At 41.8% G+C, this 19,425-nt stretch overlaps 1 protein-coding gene across 50 annotated transcripts in view; it reads left to right on the top strand.

Moving 5' to 3' along the window:
• The window catches only part of LOC147708230 (uncharacterized), a 2,035,583-nt gene that overhangs the window by 917,486 nt on the left and 1,098,672 nt on the right, over nucleotides 1–19,425 (top strand). For 47 of the 50 annotated variants that reach the window (XM_086926979.1, XM_086926974.1, XM_086926953.1 and 44 more), the window contains one exon: nucleotides 13,396–13,461. The exons of the other annotated variants lie outside the window; for them this stretch is intronic. In XM_086926979.1, coding sequence (XP_086783105.1) covers nucleotides 13,396–13,461 — 66 coding nt within the window. The remainder of the gene's footprint in view (nucleotides 1–13,395; nucleotides 13,462–19,425) is intronic. 50 annotated transcript variants of the gene reach the window in all.

Below are 19,425 nucleotides of genomic sequence, written 5' to 3'. Positions count from 1 at the left end.
TATTAAATAATTATTATAAAATTAAAACTTTAGAAAAGAAACATATAGAATAGAACTAACAATATATTACATACTATTTTACACAAAAAAAGATAATATAGCCAATGATCCCTAATAGCTCAATATTTTTTTCCATCGATAATAAAAACACTTAAAATGAGATTTTAACCTTGGATATTCCTGTCCGTGATATATATGAGATCCTAATATTCTTGACACAATATTTCTATATTTATCCAACACAATATTTTTTTCTGTTATTGTTATACTAGCTGGGGGCAGCGTGACTCCATGGTCTAGTTGGCTGGCTTCCTGATTAGAACCTCAGGAACCAGCTGTGGTCTTTTTGGGCAGAACCAATGCAGCACAACCCATTTCCTTGCAGCTCCACAACTGCAAGTGTGGAATGCATCGCTAATGCAGGCCCCAACAGTTCTGGGGAATCTTGAAATCACAATGCCTCTACAACACAAGACCTCACATTGCAGCCTTGCAATTCCTCAGATCCTGTGCTGGGCAATGTATGCTTAATGTGGGACCTCACATCGCAGCCCTTCAGCTCTGTGAAATTGCTGCTGTACAGTGCATCCTCAATGCAGGACCTTGCAAGGCTCCAAAAGCAGGACTTTTTGAGTAAGTCTACCTTGGTCTTGATATTTGGCCAGTGCTCCATCGCAATCAGCCTTGTGACTTTGTACTGGTCCAGTGGGACCAGATAACCACAGTTAGCACTTTGTGCTTTGAAGTATTATTTTACTGAAATCTTTAAAATTACATGTTTCGGTTTTGCTAAATAGATTTTTGTTGTTTTGTTGTCATTCATTAAAAATTGCTCTATTTTTCTGAAATTTTGTGGGATTTTAATTGCAGGAAATACCTTCAACATTACCTCTAGGGGCCTGATTACGATGGCAGTTGGATTGCACTCAGACAGGCCATCTGTGGTGGTATGGTCGCCGACAGCCCTTCATACTCAGGGCAGCCAGAAGAAAGACTACCACCTCTTACAGGATCTGAAATCCCTGCGGGCGGCCATCACAATCATATACCTGAATGGCAGCCTTGTAGGGGAAGGCACTGCCATCAGGATTATGATATCAATTTCTAAAAGCCTTTTCATGGTAGGAAGACTGACATGAAAAGGCTGTCAGAAACGGGTACTGAGGCCCCCCAAAGCAGCCCCAATTATGTCATGGACCACTGTAAACTGGCCCTGGCGGCACATGCAGTGCCTGCAATCCCCTCCAAGCACCATGCGCTATGCCATGCATGACATGGTGCATGGCACACGGTCCAAGGACGTGCAGTAGATTCTCCGTACCATGGCGGATTGTGCTGTGACCCTTTTTACTTGGCCCCAGAACAAGCCACCATGATAAGGAGCGCTTTCATCACAGAGGTTGCATAGTAATGCGGCGGTCAGACCGCCACCCCCTTGTTGAGCGGTCTCCTGACCGCTGCAATAGCGTGCGGTGGACCGACTGCCCGCCATCGTAATCTGGCCCTAAATTACATCTGACAGATATTTCCAAGTTGCCAGAGAGTAAAGAACAGATATAATCGAGGTTTTTTTGTGTTTTTCCCTGAAAAGAATTGTGGTTGTGCTTGAGTAGCATTTCACCCTAGGCCTGGGTGTAGCTCGCAGAGTTTTGCTACGCGGAACTCCGTGAAGTTACAAGAAAACTCAGCGAAGTTCAGTGAGTTGGCAAGTTCATTGCTAACTGCAGTTTGTGCCGGTAATCTTGTTGCTTGGGTAGAAATTCTACCCGAGTGGTAGCTCAAGCTCGTGAACTTACCGTTCGCGATCTTACCCTTCAGGATCGCGAGCGGGGAAAAACTCTGATGCACATCGCGGTGGAGTTTTCTGCACTCCGCGAGCTCCGTCGTAAAGTAAACTGAGTGGCCGATTGCGATGCAGCCCGGAAGGCTCTGACCGTCAGTCAGAGCCTTTCTGGGCTATATCGTAATCGGTCTCTTAGTGTTTTATTGAATAATTAATAATAATAGTCCTCGTTACGTTTTTATTATTTGAAATTGCTTTTCAATGTTCATTGTATACATTACTAGAAAAAAAAGTTCTTTAGTCTAAAATATTTATAATTTTTTTATATTTTTAAATGTACGTTCATTATTTTAAATATGGTTAACATTTTTATTTTGTTCCGTAATTAAATGCTTTGATTCCCAAAACTTAGAAGTGAGAATAGTTAATCTGACCCTCCAAAGTCCACCACTTTTCATGCTGTTGTTCAGGATGGAGTGAGAATAGTAAATCTAATCCCTCCAAAGTATAGCATTGTCCTTACTTTTGTGTACTTTAGAGTGTGAATTGTTGATCAGACCGCTCCAAAGTCCAAACACTTTCATAATTGTTGCTAAGATTGGAGTAGAAATAGTAAGTCTGACTCTTTCAAAGTCCCACATTTTCCTAAGGATTCAATAGTTATAATTGGTAGTATTTATTTAAGTAAGTTATTGTTTTTTATTATCCTTTAAATCATAAAAAAGTATTTTTTTATTTTATAATCAAATGTTTAGGAATATACTTTTTTAAGATTGATAAATAAGAGTTTAAATGTTTTTGTTAGATAGGTTTTATATAGGTAGTATATGGCTTTAGTATTTTTTCTAATTGTTATGAATAATACTTTAATATAATTTAGTTGTATTGACTGTTTAATTTTTTTTAAAGAATATTGTTTTAACTTTTAATTTTTTTGTAATATTTGTTGTAAATGTTTTTTTATTCATTTATAATTTAATTCTTCGTTCAAACTTTAATTTCTGAATTAAGTTAAATAAACTGCTAAACATAGTAAATGTGGTATACTTACCTGATTTTTGAGGATATTCTGGTCAACGATATGTTTGTCTCAATATTTTAGTAGTTCACATAAAAAGTATGTAAATACAATATTTTGTTTTCCAATATGTATTTTCTCATCAATTGTGCATTGTGATATTTTTGTTTTCGATGTTAAGTCACGCAACTGTTTCTACATTCTAATCTCCTAAGTATTTGCAATTGCAGAGATATTTGATCAAAAGTGATTAAAATCACTCTTGGACATTGAACCATTTATGATATTGCATGTTACCCAGGAGAAAAAGACTATTTTTTTAAAGATGGCTTCTATGATGCTTCTGATGTATTTGACAGTGCTTTCCAGGCTTTGAGTTAGACCCAGACGAAACTTCACATGGCATAATTATGGTGTGTTGACAGCAAAATTTTAGCACTGGAATAATCCATACAGCTAGAATGCGAACAACTGATTTTCCCAGCACTCATAACCATAAAAGTACATGAAAAGCACATCATTAAAATACTCCCAAGAGGCTATTCCACAGAGATAAAAGCATCAACAAATACATAACAGTGTTTGATAATATGCTTTGTCCCAGCTACAGTAATTGCAGATAAAGTGAAAGTGACAAATAGCAAAGGGTCAGAAAAAATCTAAATGACATGTGACAATAATCATATATATATATAGGACAACTCGGGGGATACTAGTACAGTATTGCTGGATTCGCAGACCATCTACTTGGAAAGTTATGTAAATCACTAACTAAACCAACAACAAAAAGGTTTTACTACAACTGCCACTCCTCAGCAGCATGCGACTTGACAGACACAGTCCGTCATCATGATTGCAGAGCACTAAAAAATTTCCTACTACTAATAACAAGTCATATTATACTCAACCTATCAATCCATCACTATCTCTTCTTCTTAGTGGCAGCAGGAGTACAAAGGAAGGACTAGACTTGAGTCTCTAGTCTCTCTAGCATTACGCAGTTCTGTAAAGTACTACACTCATACATATTCAGGCCAAATGAGCACAAAGTTGCAAACAAGTAAGCAGAGTAGCAACGCCACTGAGGAGGCGAGCACCTGCAATCACAGAAGCTATTTAAACACTATTTTACCTGCAATGTCGGGAAAAACATATATTAGCAATATAACACAGAGCAGAAGAATACAAAGTAGTTATTAAATAGCTACTCACCAAGGCCAGGGATCTCCACGCCTAGCAGGTGGAGCAGGTCCTGCTCCCGGGCGAGGACGTCGGACCACCGGTGCGTCGCTTGGTTGTAGGTGCGCCGGACCCCCGACTCCCTCCGCATGGCCCGGCACACCTTATCCCAATGCTGGTGACGCTCCCGGAGGCCATAACCTTGACCGGGCCTGCCCCCTGCTGCCACGGTCTTAGGGAGGTGGGGCAGAACAAAAAATATAAAGGCGGCCACCTCCACCATGGTGAAAATCTCCCGGGCCACCATTTGCAACCCCCTCAAACGCCCACATGGGAGCCGGGTGCGGGGTGCGGGACCCTTCCCCTTACTCTTCCCGGCTCTCTTTGACATGGTCCTGGACAGCTGAAGAAAAAAAAATATGAAAGAATAGAGAAAAAGTAAAGAAAAGAAATAGTTCAAAAAAGTAGCTTTAAAAGTAACGAAAAGTTGAAAAAAACACAAAATATAGATGTAGAAAAATAGAGGGATAGATAATGAGTAAAAAAGATCAAAAAAAGTTCAAAGAAACAAAGGATTGCAGAGATTAGGGGAGGATAGGAAAAGCATGCCCAGAACCATACCAATGAATGAAAAACAAGATGGCCGCGCCCATTGATTCCCCTGCGAGCACGCAAAACACACGCAAACTCGTAATAGCGCGCCGCACACAACACGAGCTTGCCAATTGCACCCTGAAACGGAAATACGCAACACGCACAAGATGGCCGCGCCCATGTACGACCGCATGGGTAACTTTGCGGTCGGTGCGCTGCAAGCGGGCCGAAAATACGCAAAAAACCCTGCGAAAACGCAAAAAAAATCCACAAATTCGCATGAATTTGAGGATTCTGCGGATCGCAAATGCGATTTCATGCGAATTCGCTTTCCGCAAATTCGCAAATTTTGCCCATAATTAGTTTAGGTATGGATGGTTTGTTTAAGTCTTTTATCTTAGCCAGGCCAAGACAAGATGTCTGTTGAACAGTTTCATTTAAAAACAAAATTGGTTCTGGGATGATGCAGGCTTTAAATAAGGCTTCTAACCCTTGCACCTGCCAGTCTTTTGTGCCCCGACAGTTTTTGTCTCAATGTTGTCTTTCCAAAAGTCAAAACATAGGGGCACATTATGATGGAGGATTTTCCGCATCCTGGAGGGCCGGCGGAAGCCACCGCCGGCCCGGCGGATGCGGAAAATCCTCTGCGGACCCACCAAAGACCCACCGCCACAATAGGATGGCTGGTGGGTCCTGGTTTAGGTCCGCTGCTTTTCCGCCGCGGTTGGCTTACAACCGCAGCAGAAAAGGCCTAATATGGTGGCGGTGTCTCCCAGACACCGCCAGCCATATTAGGATGTCTGAATTTCAATGCCTTTACACGGCGGCATGTCGGCCGTGCAAAGGCATACAGATTCTTGTTTGGGGGCCCGTTGTGGGCCCCCAGGGGTGAAGGGGGGTGGGGGGTGCACATGGGGGTGCATTTGCGTGCACAGAGCGGCAGGCACCGCGCGGTGCCTGCCGGTTTGTGCATGCAAATGCACAGCTTTCATTTTTAACATTGCGGTGGGTGCTGCTTGAAGCAGCACCCGCCGCAATGTTAAAAATAGAGGATGTGACCGCCAGGGTGGCGGTCACATCCTAATTGCACAGGAGGGAACTCCGCAGACCATGCGGAAGTTCCCTCCTCCTCTATGGTCGCGGACGGACTCAAGTCCGTCCGCGATCACAATGACCCCCCTAATGTGGACAATTGAGCATAAAAGGCCGCAGAATACATTTGCTTAGTATTAGTCAACATACTTTTCATACCTGTCTTATTAGCATTTTTGAAGTAAAATGTTTCTGGATTTGTTGTGACATTAAAACCTGAGAAGTATGGAGATTTTTCATAAAATGTTTTTGAGCTACCCTTTGGTGGCGTCGCACAATGTTCCCATTGATCATAAGTTAAAACATTTCTAGGGTTTACAGTTTTGTGCAAATAATGGTGACCAAAATGATTAAAACAATACATTTGTTCATAATCTGATGAACCTTCTAAATATTCATATTTTACAAATGTTGCTGACATTTCTAAGTCTGCCATCATGTTATTAGCAGTCTCAAAGTCCCAATCATCAGAAAATGTACTGGGTGAAACAAAATCACTCAAGGAAACCTTAAATTGGTGTGGAATCTTCAGCAGCTCGACCGGACCATAAATGTCATATTCAGTTCTGTCCCATGCTATACCACCAGGTAAAGGAACGGCTGTGATTTTCACTGATGACAGGTCTTTTTGTTCTCAATGAGATGATTTGTGTGGCTTCAGGAGCAAGTTGATGTTCTTACTTGCTGTGTCCATTTTACTATATTTCCCATCTATCAGCTTTCCCAAACTTAAAACAAGAATCAGCCATAGTAGGAAAAAAAGTACACCTAACACAATCCAAAATTCAACGCATGGTGAAACCAGATATTTCTTTGCAAGCTGGTGAAAAAATTCTGTTACTTGTGCCTTGAAAGTTTTATTTGCTGGTGTTGTTTCGGGCTCACTGGGATTCTCTGAAAACGTATCAAAATTAATGAAATAGCCAGAGGCAGTTCTGTCAATTTTTGGTATTGCATCCGGATTATTTGAAATCGCTGGAGCTGCTTGTTCCCTTGACATATTAGTATAGTCAGATGCTACATCATTGTAGACGGGGGTTTCTTGACGAACTGTTATTTGGGTCTCAAGAGGCACAAGTTCCATGGCTTTGTTGCATAGTCCTTCTTTTCTTACTGCAGATTCTTCAAAGGTGATGAGTCTGTCAGTTTGAACCTCATGGATAGTAGAAAGATTTGGTCGTCTGCTACATCTTTGGAGTCCACTGGGCCTACTACTTATTATTGGCCACATCGTGTGGTTTTGCCAGGACACTTGGTACGGACCGGTTCTCCTTTCTTCCAGCAAGGGGCGGCAGTAACACTGTTCTTGATCCTTGGACTGCTAGTACAGGTACTGGTTTTCTGTAAGAACGCCCAAATTCTTTCTTATCCGCTATTTTCTCTCTGACCAGATCACCTATTTTTGGAATCCAGACAGGTCTTGCTGGGACAGGTGGTTTTTCTTCAGTGGGAGTTGGCTTCTGTATGGTGTTGCTTAGACTTCTTCTTGTTTCATTTAAGTCCTGTAAAACAGCCAAACGGTCTTTGATATCAAAGGGTTTTTGTTCTACCACTGAAGTATAATGATCGAGGTCTTCGACCATCATTCTAGTACCAAAAAGGATTACATATGGAGTGATTCCACCCAGAGAATTTCTTGGCAGGTTGTTAAGACTACGTTGGACACTTATTAGATGTTTGACCCACCCGTCACCCGAGCCTAATAACCTAGCTGTTATGGATTGCTTTATGTCATGGTTTTTTCTTTCCACAACCGAATTTCCCTCAGGATGTAATGGACTAGAGTACAAAGCTGGCCATGGCCTCCTTGTAAGCTCAAGAGCTAAACGCAGGACCCTGGTCAGAATGTAGCGTGCCGATTGCGTATGTGCCGATAAAGATTCGCAAATCTTTTATAACAGTTCGGGCATCAGCCAAGCGCTAAGGCCACATGCAAATGAATCTTGAGCATGAATCCACTGTGACCATGATATATTTATAGTTGCCATCCTTTTGTAAGGGACCACAGTGGTCCAAGTAAACACATGCAAGTGGTTTATCTGAAATTAAAAGGGGCACCTGCGCCGGTCCTTTCACTCTTGAAACATTCATTTTCTGGCAGATTTCACATTCCAAAACATAGTTTTGGGTCTGTTTCCTCATGCGCGGCCACCTGTATCTTTGCTTTAATAACGACACTGTGGCAGAAACACCTGCTTGTGCAGAGGCAAGCCCTTCATGTGCTGCTTAAAACTATCCTAATCTGTGTTCCATGTTTGGAATTACCCTATCCCCCACTCCAGGGATTCGAGCAAAAGGAACATTATTTGCGTCAGTTATATATGAGTACTTGAGTCGAAAGCCTTTTGGAAGTGTTTTACCACTGTCTTTCATTGAAGCAGTGACAGATTGCATTATTTCGATGTCTATTTTTGTTTTTGAACGAGTGATTGCAGCTACGGAAGCCGTTTGCACAGCTGCCTTTGCGGCTTCATCAGCCAATGAATTCCCTGCAATGTGAACGCCATCACGCTGATGACTCAGTGGATGTATCACGTGAGTCTTTTGTAGTTCTTTCTGTAACAGAACTACTTGTTACCAAAGCAACTTATGCTTGATTGTGCCACCTTTTGCTTCTTTGAAGCCGTTTTGAATAACCCTGGGCGTAGTGTGCGGAGTGGGGCTACGCGGAGCTACGCGAAGTGGGCACAAAACTACGCCCACCTGCGCACTCCGCGTAGCCCCACTACGCGTCGCCCGCCTCCCTCCCGCCCTCCCTAAATACTTAAATAAAAGGATAGAAAGCTTTTAAAAACACTTACCTTGTCCGCCGCGTCCCCGGGGCTCCCTCTCGCCGTCCCGCGATTCGCGCCGCCACCGATTCAGATACTAATGCGCATGCGCGGGTGCCCACGCATGCGCATTTCTCGTGAGAAATGCGCATGCGCGGCCGCCCACGCCTGCGCATTAGTATCCGAAATGGCGGCGCAAAATGCGTAGGAGACGGCACTACGCGCACTCCGTGCACGGAGCGTAGCTGGCCGCCCACCCTTAGTTTTGAACCCAGTTCTGCACATATTCATTGTAAGATTGAATGCAGTAATACGAATCGCAGACTATGAGTATGGGGAATTCGCGATCAGTATTTTCAAGCGCCATCTTGAAATCCTGTAGTTCAGCTCGCTGAGATGTACAGTCTCCGAGAGATTGAGTTTTTGTGACCATAGGTCTGAATTTACCATCGCGCCAGCGGCCTTTGACAATCGCACACACTGCACTATAAGCTTGTTTTCCCCCAATTGCAGGTTGCACTGAGCCGTCTGTATAAATTATACATCCGTAATGTTCTAGAGGCAGAATCTCAGTGGGCAGAGGACATTCTTGTACGTATTGTAGAAATTCTTGAGTTTTCAAGTAGGGGTCAAAAACATATTCAACGTCTGTTGCAGCAAGGGAATTAACCCATTGTATCCATCTCGGATGTAAAGCTTTTGCATTCTGAATGCTCGCTTTTGTCACTGCCTCTAAGGCAGGTACAGGAGTAACGACCTTTATGCGTTTTCCCTAGTCGAGGGCTCTCTCTTTTGCTACTGCAGTTTGAACCGCTGTCAGACTTTTTTCTGTTGAAGTGAATTTCATTTCAGCTTGTGTGTACAAGTGTGATTTGTAAGCTATTGGTACCTTTGCACCTTCATTAAAGGTCAAGTACGTGAATCCGCATCTCCCTGGGATGATTCAGATTACAAGGTTGCGTATATTTATGCATGTCTGTAAATGGGTTATTGCTAACATGTCTGTTTGCACTGAACGTAAAATTTCTGTGTGGTTTTGAGTCCAATTAGTTTGTTTGAAATCAGGTTAGATATGTTCATAGAGAGGTTTAACCCTTTCTGCGTAGTTCAGAATGTAAGTTCTTCCAAAATTCAGGAATCCTAGAACTGACTGTACGTTTTTCAGTGTTTTGTAAGTTGCAGCAGCACACATTTTTCTAAAAAGTTTGCTGGCAGGCTTTTGTCTTCACTTGAAAGTTCATATCCTAGGAATTGGACGTTGAGGTGGGCATTTCTTGATTTCTTAAAATTGAATTTGTACCCTTCAGAGGCGAAGCCAAGTATTATGGTGTTCACCCTGTTCAAGTGCCTGTCCAAATCATCGTCTGTACGATAGAGGTCATCAACATAAGATAATGCCTCATCATCATACGTTTGTAGTAACTCTGTTACTCTAGCTGAAAATAACCGTGGACTATTCTTGAAGCGGTCAAGTACCTGCTTTCAGGTGCGATATTTTGACAGAAAAAACCGTTTGAAATATCTAATGTTGTTTTATATTTTTTGCGCACAATGTTATTCATCAGTGCTGCACTGTGTGCATTTTGTACTGCAAAAGTTTTGCAACAAGAATTTAAATGTCTGTAGTCCAAATATATATGCGGCATGGAGGGAAAGATGACCAGTCAAAAGGCAGAATGGTGGGAGTAACAGTTACAGCAAATTAGGGAATGAAGACAGTTTACCTATTATCGTGTTTGAAACATTTAGCTGCCAATGGTCTAACTTGCAATAGTACTATGCCAATTAACACTATTAGTATCACTATTAATGAAACCATACCAAGAATTTTACAGCATCTGCTGCATGGCGTCTTCTTCTGAGGAAAAAGCAAAATTCAAAAATCAAGAAGCAAAAAATTGAGGCTTCCAAGAGCTCCTTAAAAAAATAATATTCAGTTTATTTCTTTATTTTCAAAGCAATGATTAAAAATCTAATACTGACTTCAAAGATTATTTTTTTTCAAATTTAGTTCATATAGATTCAGTCAAAGTTCAGGCTTTAATTTTAAAAATCATGAGGATCTGGCAGAGATTTCAAGGTAGTCTTTCTTCTTCTGGTTTGTTTCCAAATATGAATTGGTAACAGCTTGTAAAGTTGTAGATTTTCACATCTGCTTCTTCCTGTTCTGACACAAGTGCTAGGTAGGGCCACTGAGGTGATGCATGCATTCTGTTTGGGTTTTAACTTCTTGCTTGACTCTGGTCAAGGGGGGAACCACGGTGTAGGAGAGCTGGGCTGATCGTAGGGTCCTTTCGGGTGGGTGGAATTTGAGTCGGCTATTCAGGTATGCTGGTCCGGTGTTGTGGAGGGCCTTGTGAGCGTGGGTTAGCACCCTGAAGGTGACTCTAGCTTCTATGGGGAGCCAGTGGAGTGTGCCCAGGTGCTGGGAGATGTGACAGTGGCTTGGCAGGTTGAGGACCAGGTTTGCAGCAGCGTTTTGGATGTTCTGTAGCCTGCAGGTGAGGTTTTTGTTTATTCCGGCACAGAGTGCGATGCCGTAGTAGAGCCTGCTGGTGACCAGGGCATGAGTGACAGTCTTTCTGTGTTCGAGGGGGATCCATTTGAAGGTCTTACGTAGTAGACGGAGGGTGTGGAAGCAGGAGGACTAGACAGAGTTGATCTGGTGGTCCATTTTGAGCTCTGAGTCCAGGATGATTCCCAGGTTGCGTGCGTGGTCCGTGGGGGTGGGCGGATTCCGAGGGCGGGGGGCCACCAGATGTCGTTCCAGGCATCTGGGTTTAGGCATATGATGAGTACTTCCATTTTGTTTGTGTTTAGTTGTAGGCAGCTGTTTTTCATCAATTTGGGGACGGCTTCCATGTCTAGTGCACTTTAGTTGCTGTGGGACAGATAAAGCCATTGAGAAGGACTAATATTTTTAAAACATTGTTTGTCTTAACTGTTAATCACACATAGCACTTTACTTGCTCTCTGCACAGCTATGATATCTCTATCAGCCGTTTTTATCCTGTGGAAGGTTTGCCCAAAAAGTTAATTGGAAATATCACTTTAGCAGATACATTGTTTTTATCTGTCTCTTTCTGCACCTTTGATTCAATCTATTTAATGCTGATATTTTGTTACTACTCACCTCCTTCTAGAAATGATGCACTTCAATAACTCTGTAGTGGAGGACGATATCCATGTTAACGCCTTGGATTTGCCCTCTATCTTAACTAGCGAAGCTAGGCAGATTAACAGTTAGTCCACAGAGGTGTATAAGCCACCTAGGTTGCAATTCATATTATAGGATGCAGGAGGGAAGCCTGCTATTAATCAGAAATTATGCTTCTGGGATTGTTTTTATAATGTTGTATCACATAGAGTGTGTTTTGTTTTGAGGTTTTACATGTTTTCAGGAAATCCGTCAAGTGTACATTTTTGTATGGCTTTAATAAAAAGCTGAAACAATAAATCGAAAATGAGTGTGAATGAATGAGTGGTTTCTCTAATGTCTTTTCATTACTCGGGTGCACCAATGTTATCAGCTTCAGATGAGAGAAACCCAGAGTTGGTCGGGCTTGGTTTAGAACATGTGGCTTGAAATATAGACATAGATCTCTAAATACTCGGCTTGGAACTCATGAAGTTTCCTATTTTTGTCAAGCATTCTTATCAACACACTGAGCTGTCTGTCTATCTGAGATTCAGATTTGTAATCTGAACATTGTGCATAAGTCCCTCGCACAGTCAAAATACCAGGCTAAAATCTTTGACCAGCAAAAAGGCCAGGGCAGTGTAGAAATGAAATGAGATACAGGACAAAAAAAATTATATACATGAGAATTGGCCTCAGGTACTGACAACCACTTGATTCGGAAAGTCTGGTATTAATGAACAGCAGGGTGTCACACATCAGGCTTGCATGACTGATGAGAATATCCCAATAAAAACATGTGGGGTCATTACACTGGCAGCAAGACCGCCACCAACAGACTGTTGGTGGTGGTTTGGCCGCCATCGGAACAGGGAACTCTGTCCTCCATATGCTGATGGCATTTGGACGGGGAACGGTTGGAAACTCCGACCTTCACTGTCCCTGCAGGCATCATTATCCAACCACCTGTCGGACCTCCCTGTAGTCCCAGAATGGCCGCGGTGCATGTCAGGCACTGCTGTAGGGCTTACAATATCCCTTTCCGCCTATCATTCTGATGCAGTCAAACCGCAGCAAAACGGCAGGCGGAAATGAATTTTGGGGCCCGTAGCAGACCCCCTATCCCCCTGGGCCAGGGACATAGACCCTGAGGGGCCGCCTTTGAGGCCCCCTTCATATCCCTACACCATGTGGTAGGCACCACAGGGTGTGTGCCACTTAGTGCAGGGATATGTGTGGGGTGTCTGTTTTGTCTTGCGGTGGGTGCTGCAGAGCGCAGCACCTGCCGCAATGCAAAACATGGGCAACGCGATTGTCACAGTGGCAGTCTCATCCTAATTTACCCTGTGGGACCACCGCCTTGTAAGCAGGTGGTCCCACATACGATACGATGGCGGGTGGACTGTAGTCTGTCCGCCATCATAATGACCCGCCATGGTATTTGAAAACATATTCCTCCTACTGGTCTTTCAGAAGCATTATAATGAAATCTTTTTTTGGAACACTTGACCCCCTGGTATAACCTGATAATATACATAAGTTGCAGTCCTCGACAATTTATTTTATTTTTCATCATAAACTGCTCTCTGCTGGCTGTGCTCTCAAAGCTTTCCTTCATGAGTAGCTGCGGCATATTTCTGTGAATTCCCCATTACTTACAGTTTTTGGTTGTTTTTGCTTTCATGTGAAGTTGTATGTCATGTTAATGGAGGAGGTTTTGCATTTTTTACATGAGAAACATTTAGCTGGAAAATCCATTGTAAAGTGTGAGTAGTTTCTTCAGATCAAGAATCACTAAATATTTGTATTTATTTTAAAGAAGTATCACAAGAAAAGAAAAGAATTTCTGAAACTAAGAAAGCTGCACCAGAAGTAAAAAAAACAGGTAAGAAGAAAGCAATAATAAAATATAGCATTTTAAGCAAGTCTCTTTCCGTAATACACCTTTTTGGTGGATGCTCCTGTGGTGACGGTGCTCACTCTGCGGAACCCAGAAGTGACCTAGAATCCTTCCGGCAATCTATTATAAAAAAAAAAAAAAACTGCGAACAAATGGGGAGTTTGTTAAACAGTTGAATTGTGTTCCTCAGAATGGGAAACGTCCGAACTCCCTTTCTCAATACCAAAGGCATCTTTTCTTCAGAGCTATGTTGCTGTCATACTTTGTCTATTGGAACTCCCAGGACATTGCAGACTTGTTGGCAAGCTGCAATTGTCATAAAACAGAGGCACTGGGGTCATCTGCCAGCTGAAGCCAGTGGCACATGATGGGCTAATTTGGAGGTTACAATAAAGTTCCAGAAAAAAGAGTAGAATTCAATTCTGAGATAAGCGAAAATACTAATTTTTAGAGCCATACACTTAATTTTAAGGAAAATAACATGAAATTGCACTTTGGCAGACCTAGTGTAGGAAAATCATTTAAAAAATCAGCGGGACTCAGAGACTGTTTTGAGGAGGAAATGTCTCTCGGCCACAGTTCTTTTCCCTCATGATTATTGTTCAATCCAAATTAGGCAGAATTGCGTCAACGAGAAATGGCAAAAGAATCATATGTGTAAGGCAAATTTTGCAAATTTCAAAAGACTTCACCTGCATAATACCAATATTTCCTGCCCTATTCAAAAGCTTAGAATTAATGCGGATTGTGAATAGGAAAGATTGCCGCAATATTCAAAGATTACTGTTAATATTGATGTTTTCAAGATCTTTGAGAACATTGGCAGAATAATATCCATATTTCGGGAACGAGAGTCTTGATAGAAAATTCCACATTGAAGGTGTCCTCATGTATAAAAAACCCCACCAAGCACATCACAGAAAATGACTACTAAAAAGCCATTAAAGCATTTTTTTCCAAGAAGTGTCCATGCATGCTCGCTTCTCCTGAACAGACATTATCCATTTGCATTTATACCATGTTTCCGAATACAGTTAGCTGGTGCCTTGAAGAAACCCTGTGTTGTCTTTCACTCTATAGAAAAAAACTGACATAATACAATTTAACAATGTTATCCCATACTGACGAGAAGGCAACAAGTAGCATTTAGTCATTCTAAATTGACTTGACTTTCTCTATTGTACTTCTTTTTTGCTTTGTGTATTGTGCCAATTTGTATTTTAGGGAGATTATCATTTTTGGGAAAGTTAAAAAGGTGCTCTTTAAATGTTCTTTAAAGTTGGTTGACTAAAAATCAGTGCTTATTTCGACCTCCTCCCCAAAGAACGTCATGTCTAATTTCTGTAAAGCAAGGAGTTCAATAACTCGTACAATTGCATTTTTATAAACAAAATCAAAAGGAAATGAAGGTAATATCACCAAATCAAATAATGATTGTTTGAAAGTGGGTTGTTAGTTGACTGGGGCATGAGCCCTGGTCAAGTAACAAACACAATCCTAGTTAGGATAAGAAGCAGACAAACCCTAAATTAACCTGTGCTCACACTTTGGCTCTTGGCACAGAGCTGTCAGGCTTAACTTTAGAGCGTGTTTGTAAAGAAAAATTAATTATGAAAATAATTTAAAAAACAAGACCAAAACGATAAAAATCAAATAGTAGAACTGGAGTTAATTCATTTCAAAGTTTTTAAGTAAAATTGCAACATGAAGTGAAAAAAAAGTGTTACTGCAGACATCTGGTCGCAACAAAGCCAGAAGTTCAGGCCTGCCATGATGGAGTGCAGGCCACCTACAAGGACCTAGCCTCCTGAACAATGTAATTTAAATCCTAGTTGTGGAGCTTTGTGTGAATCCTTGTTGAAGAAGCATCACACAGCTGAGGCAATGCATTGGTTCCAAGATACAAGAAGGCTGCTGTGCGAGGTCTTGTTGTGAAGACTTCAAGGATCCTGTCAATGGAGCTTGCGATGCAGAGCCCAATGCCGAAGAGGTGAGGTGCAGCAGAGGGAATGAATTGATACTGATGAGTGTTGAAGCTGCGATGCGGGGTTTCAGACTCCCAAAAGAGGCTGCCATCGATGAGGGATACGAGGAGCTTGTGTCGGGTAAAGCTTTGCGCATTGCCGCTTCCAAAAGTGATGAGTCAGTCCCAAAATGTGGGAGGTGGTCGTGATGTGATTCCTTTGCAACAGGTCCAATCCACGCATCAGCTGCGATGCCTTGGTAATGCTCGGGGATGCACCGCTCAGCCGAGCAGATAAATCGGTTCATCTCAAGGATGTGTCACTCAGCAGATAAGGTGCCTTGGTTACACTAGCAGACACCTCAGTCCCACTTCCAAGGGTCCAGGACTGGGATGGCACCCCATGGCAGAGTCCAAGTGCAGTGGTTGGAAGTTTATTATGTCCCTGAGGCTTCAGATCAGCATACCAGCCAGCTAGCCCTTGAAGTCGCAGAGGTACATGTCTTCTTACTGAGGCCATGGGGAAGCATGAAAAAGATCAGCACAACAAAGCAGAGGTCTAGCAGAGTGCAGTCTAGCAGACTGCCAGTCCTTCAGCAGCCCTGCGGTCCTTCTTCCTGGCAGAGTATCCCCAGGTCCAGAAGTGTACTGAAGTGGTGGTGACTGAGGTCTAGTACTTATACCAAGTGGTGCCTTTGAAGTTGATGAGACTTCAAAGACATGCCTTTGAAGTGTGCAGAGGTCCTTGATTCCTGCCCTGGCTCCAGACTCACTACAATGGGATATGCAGACCTTTGTGTGTAGACAGTAAACAGCCTATTCAGGTGTAAGTAAGGTTGTGCCCAGCTTCTCACCCATCCTGCCAGGATGACCCATCACATCACACCCAAGCTCTCATTGTGTAAGGCTGTATAGGCGGAATACACAAAGCCCAACCACCAAGTACACCCTGTCATGTAATGAGAGACAGGCAACAGGCACCAAATGGCTAAAGCAAGAAATTCCAACTTTCTAAAAGTGGCATTTCCAGAAATGTAATTTAAAATCTGACTTCACCTTAAGTTACGATTTTAAATTAGGATTCCAGAGACACCAAACTCTAAACATTTATATCTTGCTATGTGGAAATTAAATGTAATAAGGTATTCTCAATGTATCCTATGGGAGCTATATCCTTGCAGTAGTAAAAAAGTAATTTAAGAGTTTTTAACTACCAGGGCATGTAAAACTTAGAAGTACATGCCCGCCCTTTTAGATACATTGCACCCTGCCCTCTGGGTTGTCCAGGGCCTACCTTAAGGGGTGACTTGTATGTATAAAAAGATAAAGGTTTTTACATGGCAAAAGATGTATATTGCTAAGTCAGAATGGCAGTGTAACTGCACACACAGGTTCTGCAGTGGCAGACCTGAGACATGTTTCAAAATGAAATATGCCAATTGGGGATGAACCAATATTACCATGTTTAGGGGGGACAGCACAATCACTTTAGCATTGGTTAGCAGTGGTAAAGTGTGGGGTCCTAATATCAGCAAAAACGAGGTCAGAAGATTGGAGGAGGAAGGCACAAACTTGGGGAAGACCATCCTAAGGCTGTCATGTCTATCATTGATGTATGTACATGACAAAGAGAGGAAGCTATACAGACTCTACAAAAACCCAATACTACATGCACACTTTCAAGCACTTGCCAGCACCAAGAAGACAATAATATACATATTAGCAAATGTAGCGTTCATTAAAGAAAATAGGTATTGATTGAACTACATTTACTCATAAAGAACTGTTTTATGAAAAGGAACAAGACTAGACAGGAAGCCATCTAGATAATATGTTCACAGTGATAGATGTCATGGGTCTTCTAGTAACTCAACAACCACTTAATGAACTTAGGGCCTTATTCAGAGTTCGCTGGATAGATGACATTGACAAAACATAAGGGATCCAATCTAAGTGCATTACCGCCTACTGCACTTTTAATATGGTGGACTTGAAATCCATCATGCTTTGACAGAGTATGGCACAGTGGAAACAAGCACTGGCAAACGCAGTAGGCCTGTCTTTAACATGCTAGCAAATCTAAACAGAGGCTCAACCAGGCCCGGACTGGCCATAGTGGGCACCGGGCAATCCCCCGGTGCGCTGCACGGGTGGGGGCCGGTTTTGGGCCCCTGGGGGCTGATTTTGGTACAGGGCCGATTTAGCAGCAAAATCGGCCCTGTACTAAAATCGGCCAAAAACCGGCCACGGCAAGGAGCTCGGCGGCATCTCCAACCCCCCCCCCGAGTGGGGCCGGCCGAGCACTTTGCCAGGGCCGGTTATGGTTCCCAGTCCGGCCCTGGGCTCAACAGCCCTTCTATGAGGTAATAGCAAATCATTCGATCAGGAATAGCAATGTCCACTTCAGGAAAATAATGTATGTGGTTCCCCTTAATGGTCGAACTGCCTTCACCTTTGTTATCTGGAATTTACTGGCCTTGAAACTGATGGAAAAGCCTCAGGGTGGGCCCATCTCTTTTTTTTTTTAAATATGTTTATTATTGCAAGAAAAGACAAATTAAATTCACATATCAATAGGATAACAAAATATAATAAATAGACAAATCTATTGCTATCAAAAAACGACCAAACGAGAGGGGAAAACAATACATCATAGAAAAACATATGTAATATTAAACAAATGATAGAAAATCACAAATAAGTTTGGCCTCTTTTTAAAGTAAGACTTATATAGTAATTTTTCAAAATTCAAGAAAATGTTTCCAGATCTTTTCCTTTTTTTACAAGCTTTTGGGCCTCTAGGTTTTGCTAGTGTAAGTTCCATGATTCTTATTTCGCTTACCAAAGCAAATAGTATAGTTATGAGATCTTTATTCTGGCAGTTAGTATCTAGAATGTCTAGAAGAACCAGGTGTGCAGAAAGCACAGGAGTTATAATTTGTTTGCGTTTTAAAACATCCATTATTCCTTTCCAGTATGTGAATAGTTTTGGACAGGAAAACAACATGTGTTCTATTCCGGCTGCAGACAAGTCACATTTCGGGCATTTTGTTTTATCAGTTACAGAGTTACCCTGTGACCAGCTAGATATTCTTTGTGGGGTATAGTAAAGTTGTGTAATTGTTCTATATAACTGTAGTCTTAGATTGGAGGAATGTACTATAGAGTTTATGTGAGATAGTGAGGCTGCAATCTGTGCAGAATTAATATTCATGCTAAGTCTGACAGACCATTTGGATGCAATTTTAGTAGTATCATCATATTTGCCACATGTTAAATATTGATAGCCCAAGCTAATAAGTGATTTTGGTTTTTCCGAGTATAGACAGGCTAATAAGTCTGATTGGGTTACTTCCAATATTTTCATTTTACGGAAAAGGTAGTCTCTTATTTGCATATATTTGAAGTACATATCATTTGTTAGACCGAATGTAATTTTAAGTGTTTCAAAATCCAGAAATCCATTTGGACCGTGGAGGTCTCCCAAAATACTAATGCCATGTCGGGTCCAAAGATTTCCTGTCCCGTCTAAAAATATATCTGGGAGGCCTGGATTACCCCAAAGTCTAAGTTCAGCGTTAAAAAAGGAACTTTTATCAATAATCATAATTTGATCCCAAATTTTTTTAATGTGTCTAGCCGTCTTGAATTTAACACGTTTGAAATAGTTAGGGTCATGTAAGCGAAACAAGAATTGATTACTGTCTGGCCCGAGCATGTACTGATGGTAAAATAAAGAACTTTCATCTTTCATCAAACTTCTTATGCGACGAAAAAAAGTTGCTAGAAAATATAGATTAAAATCAGGAAAAGAAAGACCCCCTTTTTCAATCGGTAGTTCCAGGAGTTTCATAGCCCTACGAGCTTTCTTATATCCCCATAAAAAGCTACTGCATATGCCATCCAATTTTTTAAAGAAAAGTTTGTTTGGTTGAAGAGGTATAGCCCTAAACAAGTATAATACTTTAGGTAATATCTTCATTTTT

Source organism: Lissotriton vulgaris, chromosome 6, assembly GCF_964263255.1.
Source record: "Lissotriton vulgaris chromosome 6, aLisVul1.2, whole genome shotgun sequence".
Lineage (NCBI taxonomy): Eukaryota > Metazoa > Chordata > Amphibia > Caudata > Salamandridae > Lissotriton > Lissotriton vulgaris.
This window is presented reverse-complemented; position numbering and strand designations above follow the sequence as displayed.